Genomic DNA, 17,027 nt, shown 5'->3' with positions numbered 1-17,027 from the left:
ATATACTAATATTTTAACACCAACGAGATTAATGTGTTTAGAATAAATAAATAAATATATAAAGTTCTTATCAGATTCCTGGAGTCTGGTCCATAAAATTATGGGCCGGACTATCCGTTAAGCCCAAAACTAAAAATGAGCCTATTCAAAATATCTTTTCGGGTCAAATATGAATTCGGGTGAGAAATTAAGAACCGACCGGACCCGAATCGTGGCTCGTTCTTCTCTTTCGGTTTTTGGAGATAACTGATAACTGTGTCAGGCTTTCAGCATAGAAGCAAGGAACCAATCTCTTCAAACTTTGCAACCTTTTCACAATCCAAGCATAAGAATTAAGAACCTTGGAAGTTTGCTGTTTTTTTATTTTTATTTTTTTACCAATGTCTCACACCTTGCAATTTTCATTTGTTTCAAGTGCATTCAATTATTCAATGAAGATGGAGAAGATGAAGAGAGTTAGGCCTCGTGGGTTTCAATTTCTATGCTCTTCTGAGCATTCCAGTTTCAAAGATGAAGATGGTGCTGATAATGGGGGGTCTGATTCTGATACTTTTTGTTTGGTTGTTTTGTTTTGCTAAGGAAACTTCAAAGGGTGGATTTTTCTTGGGAAAAAAAATCATTTTTTTAGTCTTTTTTTTTTTCATTTCACCAAAAAAGTATATTAGTTTATGAAGGATAAGGGAATGTAGATACTAGATAACTTATCTATTGTAGAGAAGAAAATAGTGTAATTATCTTGGGGAAAGGGAAATTTTTACAAGTTGATGAAGCATTTGATTACATTGTCCTATTTCAATTTTCAATCAACAAAATTTGGATAATTTATCTGTGGTAGAGAAGAAAAACATGAATTTAAAAAAGAAAAAATTTAAGCGTTCACTTGACTTGATCAAACCTAGCTCTTGACTCTGGTTTGCTTCACTGTCTCAATAAACTCTTTCATTTTCTTGTGTTGTTTCAGAGGTCAAGTTTCATCGCGGGTGATATTGGTGGAGAGATATAGCAATGGTACTGCTAAGAGGTTTTTGCTAAACTATACCAAAATTTGGGTCCTTTCCTTTTTTTTTTTAAAAAAAAAAAAAATCTTTTAGTGTACATTCATGAAGGTTTCTGTGTTATTACTAGTTGTTGTGAAGTTGGGGATCATGGAATGCTAATACACAATCTAATTGATTATTACTTCATTAGAAAAGTAAATGAAATACTAAATCTAATTGCTTTGATAGATACAATTACTATGCCTACATTAGGAGTTATAAGATTGACTTGGAGGTAAAAGTAGAAAGGAGGAAGAGGAAAAGGTTGTGAGTTCGATTCCTCCCGCTAACAAAATACCAACAACTTACAACTAAAATTTTCCGATTTAAAAAAAACTATGCTTGCATCAATTATGAACAAAAAGGAAATAGTAGTCTGTGCTTACTAGTTCCTGGGAATATTCTAGCAACCCTTGTACTTTTTTGTTATCATCATTTGCTCAATTACATAAATTTTACAATGGATGTTTTCTCAAAATCAGGCTTCAACAATGACTTTTCCCCTTTTTGGCCTCTTATGAGCAGATATGTATTAGGTGATGATTCACAGTTGCAAGCCTTTCTTGTTGAGGAGGATAGGTCTACGCCAAACAGGTTCCAGGATTTGCATTCCTCTGATGAAAGCCTATCCTGGCTTCCAGAGATAATAAAAGATTTTGTTCTACCAGCAGGCTTTCCTGGTGATTAACATAAAAAACTTTAGTGGATGTTTCATAGAGAAACTTCTGGAGTTTTTGCTTCAGTGAATATGTATAGTTAGAGGAAACCATTTGTTTACTTAACTTTCTCTGTCATGATGCAGGATCAGTTTCAGATGATTACTTGGATTACATGTTATTACAGTTCCCTACCAATGTGACTGGATGGATCTGTCACACCCTAGTCACTTCAAGTCTTCTAAAGGTACGTCAATCTTGCTCAAACTGCTGATTTTTTCTCAAGGATCTTTTCACTGGGAATATTTGGTAAGTTATATGATTCTTGTGCATTTGGCATGTCTAGTGTTGAAATTTATAGTTAGTTCACAGAGCCTCGTTGTGTATGTCATTGAGGCTTAAAGTCAAATCTTGGAAATCATTAGAGATAGTTCTGTCATCTACTTGATACTCAAATACATTTTCTGATATTGATTAAAGTTTCCTGATGTATGTTTATAGCCATCTTCTTTACAAGTTATCTCTGTTCCTTTAAATTTTTTAATAAAAACTTTTACTTCTTGTTTCTATGTGATTGGGATGCGAAGTTTTGTGCAATTATATGTGCTCCATAACAGTGTCATCTTCTATTTAAAACTATTTGTCTACTACATGAATGCGAGGAATGATGATTGTGCTTCTGTCTTTTGTGTCAAATTTTCTACTTAACTACAGGCTGTTGGTATTGGCTCTTTCACTGGAACCACAGCAGCTGCTTCAGCTGCTGCCATCAGGTGGCTCAAAAATTTTAGAGCCTATGCTTTTGTAAACAACTACCGCATTTATATGCACATATTAATATCTTAAATACTTTCATGCTGCCATTATTTGTTAATTTGATTTTTATGAGATTGATTGTATGCTTTATAACTTTAGGTGGGTCTCAAAGGATGGCATTGGAGCTGTTGGACGCTTATTCATTGGTATGGCAATCATGAAGTAAGCTGAAGGAAGCAGAAGATGAAACTTCTTTTTAGCTGACTGTTGCTGCTTTTTCAGGTGGGAGATTTGGAAGCCTTTTTGATGATGATCCCAAGCAATGGAGAATGTATGCGGACTTCATTGGCAGTGCTGGAAGGTCTGTGTAGTATGCCTTGTTTCCCCATTGGAAATATGCAAATAAAATCGGGCTCTAGAGAGACCTCTTACACTTCTGACATCTCATGCAGCATTTTTGATCTGACAACCCAACTATATCCTGCCTATTTCCTTCCTTTGGCATCTCTTGGAAATCTTACCAAGGTAGCTTATTATGCATCTTTACTCTAATAAAGAACCACTATATCTTTTTTTCAGTTACTGCATATAGATGATTATTAGCTAATCTTTCAAAGATATGGAATGATTTAAAATAACATTGAATGAATAATGATTAACTTCGGATGAATGACATTTTCTGGCGACCTTTTTCCTTCTATTAACTTCGGATGAATGTCACATGGATGGCTTAATAGTCGATTTATATATGATTGTATAGTTTTCTGTGTTTGGCATTCGCACAGGCTGTAGCAAGAGGGCTAAAAGATCCTTCTTTTCGTGTGATTCAAAACCACTTTGCAATTTCAGGAAATCTAGGAGAGGTAGCTGCAAAGGTATACTCACTTCAGAAACTTATTTTAGAGTAGAAATGTGTGATTTCTGGTAAATGGTAATAGTATTTTCTTGTGATTATATATCTATGAAGCCTCGAGTTTTATGAAAACTGCATTGATATTTGTTATTTTCATGCTTTAAACCATTAGTTTTAATTTTTAACTCTCCTATCCATGAATGTATGTTTCTCTTATCAAGAAAGATTCTGTCTGTGTTGCTCTCTGTATTAAAGAAATGGTGGAGGCTTGTTTTTTTTCATAATTCACAATACCTTCTTAATTCCATCCAAAAACTTGAATAAGGCTATTCGGTAGGAATTGATCCACTGACCTGATGGGTAATATATAAGTTATGGGCCTTACCTGAGGATGTAGGCACTGGGATGCAGTCATTGACCCTTTTTTTTATAGGCAAAAGGAATTTCATTAATGGAAAACTGAGCTGTAGCACAAGAAATTCCACTATCCACTTATCCAGCATATAAGAGTCTGATACAAAGAATATACTAAAGTTGACCAAATAAAGCAAAGACCTCCACCAGTCATTGACCTTAAGCTGATATTATACTAATGCTAAGAAGCCTTCAATATACATAATCTTTATGATAAAATCACTACTAAATATTAATACTAGATGCTTGTGATCTCTCTTTTTATTTCTTAGTTACATATGCCTGGCCAGGTTATGCCTAAGCTTTTAATATGTTCTTACGAGTGAACTGGTCTATACAAATGTTATTCACTCAACAGTTGTGTCTTGATTCACCAATTGTCATTAACAAGTTCCCTTTAGGTTGAACATCTTGACTTCATTTGACTTTTAGAAATCTTTTATAAAGGCTTGCTATATATGCCGGTTATTCTCTGATATACCACTGGAAAATGTAAAGGGTTTTCCTCATATAATTGTTTCATCTAAATTTCTCAGGAAGAAGTTTGGGAAGTGGTTGCTCAACTGGTTGGCCTTTCTTTAGGCATATTGATTCTGGTAAAATACATAAATTTTCTGGATGGCTTTATTACTTGTTACCAAAACACTGTTAGTTGGAACTATACATTCTTTTAACTTTTTATTGCAGGATACACCTGGCCTTGTAAAATCATATGGTGTAATTTCGTTAACTTGGTTGAGTATGCGACTACTGCATCTTTGGCTACGTTATGAATCACTTTCAGTTCTCCAGTTTAACACAGTAAGCATGTAGTGCACAATCAAATATGAAATCTAATGCAAATAAATTTGTATGCATGCTGGTAGAAAGGCATTTCAAATCTGAGTTTGTCTCTCTCTTTTTGGGCGAAGTGAAGATATTGACTTATAATGTCATTAATAATGATTATTCTTTGTCCTTTTTCCTTGCTTTGTGGTTCATTTACGTAAGAATGATAGCAAGAGGGGAAAATTATTGGAAAGATAATGCATGGATTTGGAACCCATGCTGATCAGCAGGGATACTGTTTTGTGTTTTTTTTCTTTCAAAACAGAGTTGCATTCCATATATTTCTCATGTATAAGGCCCACATACTTGGGAACAAAAAGAACAATTTTACAGATGCATCCCTTCTATTTCCTTCAAAGTATAGGGGATGAAATCCACCAATATTTGTCCTAATGATTTGATTTGTTTATTTATTTTTCTTTTGTGTAACTCTTTTTACAGATAAATATAAAGCGTGCTCGCATACTGGTAAAATCACATGTGTTACACTCCACTGTTCCAGGTTACATTTAGACAAATTCAGTGCTATGCTGTATGAGTTATTTCCCTTCAATGATGTTCAATTTGCTAAATGGATTTATTTCAGGATGCACCGATTGCAACAGAGAAGAAAATATATTAGCCTGGTCTCAATTCATGAAGCCAAAAATAATTTTTGGCTTGCCCTTGGAGAAAATGGATGGTGTGGAGAGATCTTATTTTATGGTATAGGTTCTATTGCTGCCATTGTCACAATTTTATGAATTAAAGCAAGAGGTTTATAATTACTTTCTCTATTGTTCAAATAAAGCTATCTGGAAATTGTATAATTATTTTATAATGGAACAGGTGGAGGCACTTATAAAATTATATGCAAGTGAGAAATATATTCTTATGGTGAATCAACAGACAGAAGATTTGAGATTTTATGTTTCTTTCAAGGTATGCTATAATTCCCGTATGATAATTAACTGAAAGACAATTCTGATTTGACTGCTAGATGTAAAAACCATTCATGATCTTTCACCCAGCAACTTAAGCCACTTTTGAGGTAGTAGGTCATTCATAGTGTATTATGTACTCTTTGACCAAGTGGTTTGGAGTTTTATCACCAAGTGGTTAGGAGTTTGATCCTGGTCACCACCATTCTTTTAACTAAAAGTTGAATTTTTGCACAAGGTAAGCTCTCCTGTTTTTTGTCCATGCTTCTAGTTCAAAAGAGCTATTGTATGAGTGGACATGTATCTGCTGCATTGTCTTTGATTCCTCAAGTTGATGCTGCTTCAATTTTCCAAAGAGGACGGAATTATTTTCAAGAAAAAAATGAGCAGCTTCCACCTCAAGGACTGACTTGGCAACACTAATGAGGTTGTAAACAAACAGGGAAAAAACATTAATGCCATGAAGAAAAAGTACAAGAAATTGAAGAAGCAGCAACTTGAGGAATTGAACCAAAGTAGCAGTCTTAGGAAATGTTGTTTCTCACTGATGATTGGTAAGGTGTTTTGGAGATGGGAGTTTTAGGATTATCATGGAATTTAGGAGTGCCTGTGTTTTGAGGTTGATAGGTTTACTGTACCTTCTCATTGATAATCACACTGCAGGTTGGAGCTACAAATGTATCGGTATTGCGAAGTGTGTGGCAGAGTTTCTGGCTAAGTGAGAACTGGGATAGCGATGATAATGTTCGTGATCAAATTGCTACTAGCCTAATGGAATTGGAAGAAAAGTTTGAGGATTTCATTCAAAAGTTGAAAGATGCAGAATGGGATACCCAGCAATTAAATTTGAAGGTTCCCAAAGAAATCTTCATTGATGACAATACCAATTCTCTCTAAATTCTAAAATGGTGAAGCTGAGAATGTTGGGTAGTGCAAAATGATATGACCTCATAAAATGTGATCTACCAAATTGTAAATTCTGTAAGCAGTTTTGCAAGCATTCAGAGCAAGATATCTATTTTCACATGTAGATATTCAACAAAGGGAGACACAAAATTTATGGTGGCCAATTGGCTTATAGTCCTAACTCATTAAATACCAAATACTGGCTTTGATACTGCTTTCTACTTTCTGAGGATCCTATTGTAAAAAAATTGTTCTCAATTTTGTTTAAAGTCTTTCTTGTATGTAATTTTGTGGGGGGAAATTTTTTCATGCTTGGTATTCAGGACTTTTGTGGGTGTACAATTTGTTGATCATAAAAATGTTCATTTCTTTACCTTTTTAGAGAGACATTAATGCTGTTTTAATCAAATTAATTGCCCTATAGTGTTAAAGTCTAGCTTCATGGTTGGCTTGTGCATGTGGTACCATTTAACCATATATGTGATGCCTTTAATTATGCAGGTGCTTGTGGAGCTGTCGTACTTTAGAGGTAAAGAACTAGAGTTTCTATGTTTTCAGTAGTTGAAGTTAGGTTAAATTACTCATTTGGTTCCTATAGTTTCATGATTCTTATTTTTTTAGTCTCTATAGTTTGAAAGTGATCTTTTTAGTTCCTATGATTTACATTTTAATTCTCTTTTAGTCACTATTGTTTAAAAGTGTTCTTTTTAGTTCCTATTATTTATTTTAATTTTGTTTTAGTTTCTCTAATTTGAAAACGATTAAAAAAGTAAAAATCATGAAACTAGGACTAAAAAGATCACTTTCAAAATTATAGGAACTAAAAGAGAATAAAAATATAAACTATAGGGACTAAAAAAATAAAAATTATGAAACTATAGGGACCAAATGAGTAATTTAACTAAAGTTTTTATGTTTTCAGTTGAAGTTATTATATGCCAATTATTGCTCTTCATATTAATTCATTCCTTCCTTTTAAACCCAAATCCTTGTAGTTGACAACTTTTCTGGCTTGTGATCCTTTACTATCATTACACAAAATTGATATGATGAAGTATAAAATACATCTTCTCCCATGGATAAGTGCCCTTATGCGGAAAGATTCCTAAATAGCTAGCTTACACTTCAATGCTTAGCTCTTTCATGAGAATATGATGATAGATGCACACATCCACTTCCAAAGCTTAATTGTAGTGTAATGCAATTTAAATAGAGAAAAATAGTTATGTATTAACAGCGTAAAATTATTTTATATTATTATTTAATCACAAATTATTATTTATTATAAGTTAGGTGACTTTTACAAAATTATCTTAAAAGTTATGCAAACTGTAATTTATAATTAAATATCAATATAAATTTATTTTACACTATCAATTTATCACCATTAAACTCCTTTAAATATTTAATTAGGTGGTGTTCAATTTTGCATGCAATAGGATATCATATCATGCACTGATGATATTTTAGTAATAACAGTCCAAGTATTACCATTGGCTTTGGAATAATTAAATGGACAAAGTAGCTTCTCCGATTAGACAATACATTTAGATGAAGAGTTTCTTGGGTTGCTGCTACTTAATTCCAGGCTTGCCAAAAACTAACTACGTAGATATTGAATTTTCAGTTATCACCTTTTATTCTATGGAAGTAAGCAACAAAGCGTGTGTGTTTGTCATAAGATTGAGACATTTTAACGTCAATTCACTGTGAGAGAAGAGTGGCGTAAGCACACCAAAAGTTGTAGGTCAACATGAACTATATAATAATCAGTTAGATTTCATGTAATTAAATATTATTTCTCATTATAACAAATCATATTAATTTTAAAAAAAATAATCAGTTAAAAATATATTATATCAATCATCAAGTATAAACGTATTTAATTTTTTTTTCATTAAAATCAATCATTTCTAATTTAACTACAATCATATTTAATTTTTTTCGTATAACTTTTTTTCGTATAATTTTTTTTCGTTTAAATCAACCATGTCTAATTTTTTCCATTAAAATCAATCATCCCTAATTTAACTACAATAAATTACAACCGTATTTAATTTTTTCGTTTAATTTTTTTTCGTTAAAATCAACCATGCCTAATTTTTTTCGGTTAAAATCAGCCATCCCTAATTTAACTCCAATCAATTACAATCATTTTTAATTTTTTCCGTTAAAATCAACCATGTCTAATTTTCCCCCATTAAAATCAATCATCTCTAATTTAACTACATTACAATTGTATTTAATTTTTTCCGTTAAAATCAACCATGCCTAATTTTTTTCCATTAAAATCAATCATCTCTAATTTAACTACAAATCAATTACAATGGTATTTAATTCTTTTTCGTATAATTTTTTTCTCGTTAAAATCAATCATCCCTAATTTAACTACAATAAATTATAATTATATTTAATTTTTTTCCGTTAAATTTAACCATGTCTAATTTTTTTCCGTTAAAATCAATCATCCCTAATTTAACTATTATAAATTACCCCTATTTTGGGTGTTTTGCCATGACTCACCCGCATCTTCAACATGCATGGCAGAATGATTGAAAAAATAGATCCTCTCTAAAAATACTTTCAAAAAAGACCCTATTTAATAAATAATTTGTAAAAATAACCCTATCAATTTGCCCCACATCTAATCCCTACAACAGCAATTACAAAGTCAATTCATTCGTTCAACTTTCTTTGACCACTCCAGGGAGTATCCTGCATTGTCATATCTCCCATTTTATTCAAACGGGTGGCTCTGCATTTATTGCTGTCTTCCAAACCTTTCTAGTTGCTATCTGGAGTTGTGCAGACGTTTTGTTAGCCATCAGTGGAAGATACCAAACCTAAAACTGCCAAACTATTCTTTTACGGATAAAAATGGATGGCAGAAGACTAGGAGTTTGCTTGGATAAACTTTTTCACAAGTGCTTTAAGAAGAAAATAAGAAAAATAAAATGATCTTCTATGTTAAAGGTAATTTATGCATAAGCTAATTTGTAAAAATTCTCTCACATTAGTTTTGCCAAAATTTATTTTTTAAAGGCAAAAATTAATTTAATTATATTAGTAGAAGGATTTATAGAAGTCCTGTACATGCTGTACAGCATACATGTATATCAAAAAACCTATGTCTAGAAAGATCCAAAACAAAACCTCCCAGAAGAAGGAGCATCAAATCGGCCACATGCTTTTTACATTACACATTGAGCAACTAATGGATTGTCCAAAGCAAAGACGTCCAATTAAAACTTCAACTATAACTTCACTGATATTCCATATCATTCCACGAACAATAACATAACATAAATCCACGCAATTACAGGATATTAAAATTACGACTTTTAATATGCAACCATTCCACTCAAACTCACATATACAGACAGAGGATATACAAGTATGGCTAAGGTAAGGAAAATGCATGAACACAATCAATAGCAGTGGTGCTCATAAAAATCATCAACTATTGATAAACCCCCAACACTTCTGAATCCGATGACTTGAGCAAGCATCACAATCCATGAGGACATTCAAAATTGTAAACAAAAGCAGCAGCCAAAGTCAAAAGAACTTAACCAAAGTAGCCAGAAAGAACATAAACTACCATCATAAAATTAAAGAACGAAATACAAAAAAATAAAATAAAAGATAATGGGTGATTCAGTTTCTCTCTAAATTCCACATTGTTGAATCAACTCTACCACATTCTCCTCCAAGATGTTGGTAATCTGACCCTTCCTCACATTTATTCCAGCATTTATCTCACCCTGTGCATGACGATTCCTCAGCTCGGTAACAATGGCAATGGGGTTCAAACCAGCATTCTCAGCCAGAGTATAGGGAATAACTTGAAGCGCCTCAGCAAATGCCCTCACACAGTAACCCTCCATCCCATGCAACACCTTAGCCCAGGCACCCAGCTTCCTGGAGAGCTCAATCTCAGGCGCACCACCGCCGGCAATGAGAAACCTCTTGGCAACCAAACACCTAACAACACACAAAGCATCGTGCAAACTTCGCTCGGCCTCATCGAGAAGAAGCTGATTAGACCCACGTACAAGCACAGTGCTGGTCTTCCCCATCTCCTTAATCCCAGTAATCTTCACAATCTTCCCATCCCCAAGAGAAACCTCTTCCACAAGATCAGCGTAACCCAACTTCTCAGTGCGAAAATGCTCAATGTTAGCAATGGGCAAACAATTCAGTGTCTTGGTAATGAACTCAATCTCATCCCTCTCCACATCCTTAATGACCAAAATCTTAGCTTTGGCAAGGTAATGCAAGGACAAATCAGTAATGGCGTCCCTCAGAATACTCTTCTGAATCAACAACACGTTACAACCCGTGGTCTTGATCTTCTTAATCATGCCGAGAATATAACTACGCTCTTCCTTTAGAATCCTATCCATCTGAGAGTAATCACTCACCACAATGCTCTGTTCGATGTCGGTTTTGGGAGGCGAAATATGGAATTGGATAACTGCGATCTTGGCGTTCTCCATTCGGGTGGGTCCCCCGGCGGCGTGGCTGACCTTCTTGTCAAAGACGAGACCTTTCACGAGCTCGGTGTCGTCGACGGTGCCGCCGAGCTTCTTCACGATCTTCACATCTCGGAGGTCGACCATGTCGGGCTTGGTGCCATCGACGACGGAGAGAACGGCGTCGACAGCTAGGGGAGCCAGGAGCGTGGAGTACTGGCTGACGACCTTGCTGTTGAGGGATGTGCTAGCAGACTTCACGAGGGAGTCGCGGTCAGAGAGCTCGATGGGGACGGCCATGGCGGTGAGAACGTCGACGGCCTTCACGGCAGCCTTGTGGAGGGCGTCGGAGACGACGGTGGGGTGGATGCCGTGGGAGAGGAGGAGGATGCACTGCTCGAGGAGGGCGCCGGCAATGACGACGACGGTGGTGGTGCCATCGCCGGCGGCGGAGTCCTGGGACTTGGAGAGTTCAACGAGCATCTTGGCGGCGGGCTGGAGGACCAGCATCTTGTTGAGGATGGTGGCGCCGTCATTGGTGATGATGACCTCGTCGGAGGAGGTGGAGATCATCTTGTCCATGCCCTTGGGGCCCAGACTGGTGCGAACTGCGCTGGCAACGGAGCGTGCGACCACGATGTTGGCGTGGCGGATGTCCTCCTTGCGCTTGTTGTCAACGTAGGACTCCGTCTTCGAGGATCGGTGCTGGGGAGCTGCGATTGCCGCCATTGATGGTTGCAGAAGGAAGAAACCCTAGACGCAGAGGAAACCCTAGATTTGAAAAAATAGTGTGTGGGGGGAAGAGGAAGAAAGAAAGAGTGATAGGTTGCGAGAGAGAGTGGGGTTTTTGCATGCGAAGTCTAGGGGTTTTATTTTTGCATGCCAAGAAAGAAAGAGTGATTGGCTGTTGTATTTTTTATTTTTCTAAATAACTTTATCTCTTTATATATATGTGAGAAAAATATATTTTCACCGAGTATCAATTAAAAATAGTTTATAAGAAACGAAATGAGGAGTAAACTTTATAAAATTTAGATTTTTATTTAATTAAATGAAAAAACATTTATTGGTTTGAATGCCACATGTCATTGTCATTCCTTAGTGGTTTGTAATAATTTGTAATAATTTGGTTTGATTATTAATCAAAATTAAATAATAAAACATTTATAGTCATTAAAAATTATGTTTTAAAAATATTAAAATCGTTTATTGGTCATTTTATAAAGTATTTTTTTACAACAAAATTAAATATTAAAATATTTATTGACCATTTTATAATTTTTTTTATAATTTAAATTGTATTTAAAAAATAAAAATAAAAATAATGTTTTAATTATATTTGTAGATGTTAATTGTTATAATTAATTTCACAAAATGAAAATTTTTAATATATCTTTTTGATATACATTTTGTAATAATTACTTTTGTGATAAAAAGGTTTGAATATATTTATTAATATGAAAATTCGTTAATTTGAAAAATGTATTGTAATTAATTAATGCGAAATGGAATATTTAAGTTGTATTTACATTATGTACGTTGTAGGTCAATTATGTAATCCAACAAATGAGTATTAAATTTTGATTGTTTCCAATCAATTCTAATTTTATTCAACATAACCGTTCGAATATAACTAAAACTTAATTTGAACATATAATAATCCCAATCTATTATAAAAAAATTCGAATCAATTGAAATTTTAAGTAATTATAAAATATTCTATTTTAATTGTTCTCAATCAATTATAATCACGTAATTATTCCCAATCAATTGCAATCAACTATAAATATGTGACTAATATTTTTAAATATTCAAATCAATTATAAACACGTAATCTGACTAATAACTATTTTCTTACCTTGAATAGTATTACATAATTTGCATATCAGTCGTAAATATTCAAATCAATTAAAATTTTGTGAATATTTAAAAGATAAAAGGAAGCCCTTGCATTCTCTCCCCTGCAAATGAACAACCCAACAGTAGCAAGAAAGATCACTCATTTGCTTCTCCCAAATGTTCAAAAGAAATCATTGCTTCATTCTATTTAACGATGCATTCTTTTCCCTTTTTTATTTTTATTTTAGTTGTGTGTGTTTTTTTCTTCCTTTTTGTTGTGGTTTTTCCTGTGTATTGTTGGTATATATTTTTATTGGATGTGTGTGATGATTGTGAGAGCCACGAAAGAAATTCAAAGATGATGGTTTTTCTGTATAGAGACATGATAATAGTTTTTGACATTGTCGATGTAATTTTTTTATCAGGTTTTCTACTTTTGTTCTTTTTCTATTTTTGTCATTCTTTATTTCTTTCCTTTTTCCTTTAGTTTTCAACTGCAGGTGGTGGACATAGAAGGTGATTGTGCCTCTACGAAAGGAAAGAGAAATGATTATATACTTTGCAAACAAAAAAGTATTTTTAGAAAATCATTAGATGGTTTAACTCTACGCAAGAATACTGTAAAAATGTTGATTTTAACAATAGAGACATGATATTTGTGTAAATAAGGTAATTAAGTGAGATTCATTATTTTAATCAAATAAAAATAGTTTCTAATTAGTGATCGAATCAAAATGGTTTTAAATAGTTTATGATATGTAATTTGCTAAATTATTATGAGTATCAAAATGAGAAAATAGTGTTTATTACTATAATTTGTGAAAATTATTTTTAATCGATTAAATGATTGATTGTTATTGAAATATATATCTCTATATTTAAAGTTTTATCAATTTTTATAATTACCTAAAATTTTTTAAAAATTAATATATTTGACAAATGATCAATTAAATTTTTCTAATATATTATTTTGCATTTTGACTAATAATATGAAGCAAATTAAAATCTTTTATCTGAATAATCAATTTAAAAAAGGAAAAAAAAAGAGAAAGGTAGTGTGCATCAAATTGTTTGATCTAAATTAATACTAATACGGTGAAATTGATTATTTTAATTAAATGTAACTATCACCTAATTAGCAATCAAATGATAAAAGTTAACTGTTAAATGTAATTAGTTATTCTGGTTATCAAAATAGGTAATTTTCAAAAAAATACAAATTTGACTTATAAAATAGTTCCATAGTGTATATCAGTAAAATATAAATTGATATATAAAATATGTAATCATTCAAAAAAAAAATTAGAAAGTTTTAAAAATTAATGTTTATTGATAAAAGAATTAGTTATGATTTGAATATATTTTTCTATATTTAATGTTAATTTATAAAATATTATTAAATAAAAAAGGACCTTTATAGGATAATCAATTAAAAAAGAATTAGACCATATTATTTTCATTCTTATTTTGGCTATACAATAGGGTGGAGTTGGGGATGAAGGAAGGGTGCATAGAAAACAGAAAACACCATGACTTCTTTGGGGAGCTTAGTATTATTTGTCTGAATTTCTTAGAGAGCACTTTGAAGTGCTTTTAATTGTAACTTTTTTTTCATGCACTGAAAAGAATTTGTGTTTTCACACTTTGGATGATTGAGCTGCGAGCTCATCGGGCGATTATAACGATGTGATGATGTATTACACTAAATGTCTATATTACTTTTTCATGTTTTTTTGTCTTTCCTTTGTTGATGATCACTTTTACAACTTACAAGGTGCTTAGAAATTTAATTCTATATTTATATCTATTATTTCACATAAGCATGGCCCAATAGAGTCTGGGAACTGTTTGACTTATTCCTTTCTCTTCACACTATACCAGGAAATATCTACATGTTGGTGGTTTTTTTTTTTATTATGTTATTGTTATGAAGTATATTTTTTTCCTTTTACAAGATTTTAGCTCAAAATTTTATTTAATATTGATATATGTTGAAGGTTTCACTCAATGCTAATAAAGACAAATATTAATTCCAATGTTATTTCAATTTATTTATTTTAAATTTGAAAAATATTTATTAAATACCACATATGTTAATCTACACATGAAGAGAAAAAAAAAACAATAAAGAAAAGTGATGGATGTAATATATGTGTAGTTTGATGATATTAAATAAGAAATTCTGAATTTTCCAGTAAAAAAAGAAATTCAAACTTTTTTTATAGTTTAGAATTTTCTATTACTTAGTGATTTAAAATAAATAAAAATAACATAATAATATATTTAAATTTTCATCTTAAAACCAAAATATTTGATTTAATAACCATTTTTATTATATATCTTAAATCAAAATTCATTGAAAATATATTTGTATTGTCTTAATAAGAAACTGTTACAAAAGTCTTTATTTTTAAATAGTGAATTTCTCATAAAAAAATATTTGTATTGTCCTTTTTATATGTAACAATTAAATACATATAAAAAATTTTATAATATTTATATTTCATATTTAACCAACTGAATTAAATTTCCTTTATATATGTTTGGATTGTCTTGATCTTAAAATGAAACAACTTATCATAAAAAAATAAAAAATATCAAGATATTATAGTCTTTGATATAATATTTATACTCATATTTTAAGTCACTGAATAAATAAATACTAGTAATATTTTGATAATCTATATTAGTAATTAATTTTAATATTTTTAAAACAAGTAAATGTTTAATACTTTATCGTTTAATAAATAATAATATTAATACAAATAACTTAGCTTAATTTTAAAATGATTTTGGTCTACCTTATTTTAATTATTTTCATTTAGTTTTTATAGTTTTTTTAACAATTAAAACTGATTCTTTTTCCTTTAAAATTCATTTATAAATTAAGAAAAATCTAATAAAAAAAGTTAATAAGAATGTATAAAACGAACAATGAAAAGTACTTAATGTATTTAATTAAAACTAATTAAAAAAACAACTTTATTACTGCATCTTGTGTGTTCCATTGTTTTTTTGTTATATAATCTGTATATTAAAATTAATTTACAGAAAAAGCATGTAAATAGTTTACATATTACACTATTCAAACTAAAAATATATAAAATGATATAAAATAAAATTAAAAATATTTATATATTAAATATTTTTTATTTATTAATTTTTATGATTTTAAAAAAAATAATAATTCATATAGCTAATGATACATAAAGCATAATGTTAAATATTTAATTAAACAAAATAAGTGAATTAATAATTTATTGTTATATTTATGAATAAAAAATCAAAAAGTTCAATTTATTGTTTATTTTATTTAAATTTTTTATAATTATACAGAGAAAAAAATTATAATTTAATCTTTTTTAATTTAAATATTTTATAATTGTTAAAACTATTAAAAAATTAAAGTAACACGTAAATGAAAATACAGAGATTGAAAATATATATATATGTGGTAATTAGAATTATTGTAACGCTAACCTGAAGAAAAGAGTGTAAGAGTAGGAAATCGACAAACCCTACGCTGAAAGAAGAAAAAATGTCCGGCGTAAAGAGAGCACTGAGGCAGTTCACCTTCGGAACCGGCAAGACCGCCGGTCGCAACTCGGCGGGGCGCATAACTTCCTTCCACCGCGGCGGCGGAGCCAAGCGCTTGCAACGAACCGTCGATCACAAACGGAATACTGCTTCTTCTCTCGGCGTCGTCGAAAGGATCGAGTACGACCCTAACCGCTCCTCCAAAATCGCCCTCGTTCGCTGGATCGAAGGCGTCCATCACCGTCGCCGCCAAGCCGCCTCCGCCAACGCCGCTTCCCCCAAGCTCCTCCATCTCGATCCCGCCGCTACCGATGCTAACAGCATTCGCGGCGTTTTCGCTCTCAATTCGATGCTGCCGCACGCTCACGCTGGAACATCCTCCAGAGAGCTTTTTCTGTCTGCGTTGGCGTCCAAGGCCAAGGGATCGGAATCGGAATCGGTTTCATCGCTCGGAATTCCGAGGTTCGCTGTTGCGGCCGCGAGGGCTCCGTTCTTCGCGCAGCGTGCGATAGGGGAGGAGACGTTGGAGGTTCGGCATTGGAGAAGGAATAGCGACGCGTGGGCGCATAGGAACAAACGTAAAGCGGCGATTTCGTGGCAAAGCATTGCTCGTTGAGTTGACTGATGGTGTTCAGAATTGTAAAACTAAATGGAGGAAGTGAAATAACCTTTTGAATGTGATTTAAAATAACATCAAATGAATAATGATTAACTTCGGATGAATGACATTTTCTGGCGACCTTTTTCCTTCTATTAACTTCGGATGAATGTCACATGGATGGCTTAATAGTCGATTTATATATGAT

At 32.3% G+C, this 17,027-nt stretch overlaps 3 protein-coding genes across 4 annotated transcripts; 2 read left to right on the top strand and 1 right to left on the bottom strand.

The window, feature by feature from the left end:
- Nucleotides 1–228: 228 nt before the first annotated feature.
- On the top strand, nucleotides 229–6,793 carry LOC114419054 (protein root UVB sensitive 5-like). 2 transcript variants are annotated; one of them, XM_028384651.1, is made up of 15 exons: nucleotides 229–535; nucleotides 962–1,021; nucleotides 1,563–1,717; nucleotides 1,840–1,940; nucleotides 2,408–2,466; nucleotides 2,609–2,655; nucleotides 2,732–2,810; nucleotides 2,902–2,974; nucleotides 3,235–3,324; nucleotides 4,253–4,312; nucleotides 4,404–4,517; nucleotides 4,986–5,046; nucleotides 5,131–5,256; nucleotides 5,456–5,465; nucleotides 6,128–6,203. In XM_028384651.1, the coding sequence occupies exons 1-13, from the start codon at nucleotides 381–383 to the stop codon at nucleotides 5,253–5,255; spliced, it is 1,179 nt and encodes a 392-aa protein (XP_028240452.1). In that variant the 5' UTR covers nucleotides 229–380; the 3' UTR covers nucleotide 5,256; nucleotides 5,456–5,465; nucleotides 6,128–6,203. The 2 variants fall into 2 exon arrangements, with proteins under 2 accessions (XP_028240452.1, XP_028240451.1); XM_028384650.1 differs by having other exon boundaries at nucleotides 234–535; nucleotides 5,131–5,249; nucleotides 5,373–5,465; nucleotides 6,128–6,793.
- Nucleotides 6,794–9,789: 2,996 nt separating this feature from the next.
- LOC114419053 (T-complex protein 1 subunit delta-like) lies at nucleotides 9,790–11,682 on the bottom strand. Its single transcript, XM_028384649.1, has one exon. The coding sequence runs from the start codon at nucleotides 11,572–11,574 to the stop codon at nucleotides 10,039–10,041; it is 1,536 nt and encodes a 511-aa protein (XP_028240450.1). The 5' UTR covers nucleotides 11,575–11,682; the 3' UTR covers nucleotides 9,790–10,038.
- A 4,479-nt stretch (nucleotides 11,683–16,161) lies between these two features.
- LOC114419055 (60S ribosomal protein L2, mitochondrial-like) lies at nucleotides 16,162–16,947 on the top strand. Its single transcript, XM_028384653.1, has one exon. It carries the CDS (start codon nucleotides 16,223–16,225, stop codon nucleotides 16,835–16,837), a length of 615 nt encoding a protein of 204 aa, XP_028240454.1. The 5' UTR covers nucleotides 16,162–16,222; the 3' UTR covers nucleotides 16,838–16,947.
- Nucleotides 16,948–17,027: the final 80 nt, after the last annotated feature.

This window comes from Glycine soja, chromosome 7 (assembly GCF_004193775.1).
Source record: "Glycine soja cultivar W05 chromosome 7, ASM419377v2, whole genome shotgun sequence".
NCBI lineage: Eukaryota > Viridiplantae > Streptophyta > Magnoliopsida > Fabales > Fabaceae > Glycine > Glycine soja.
Note: the sequence above shows the minus strand (reverse complement) of the source record. Positions and strands in the feature narration are given on the sequence as shown.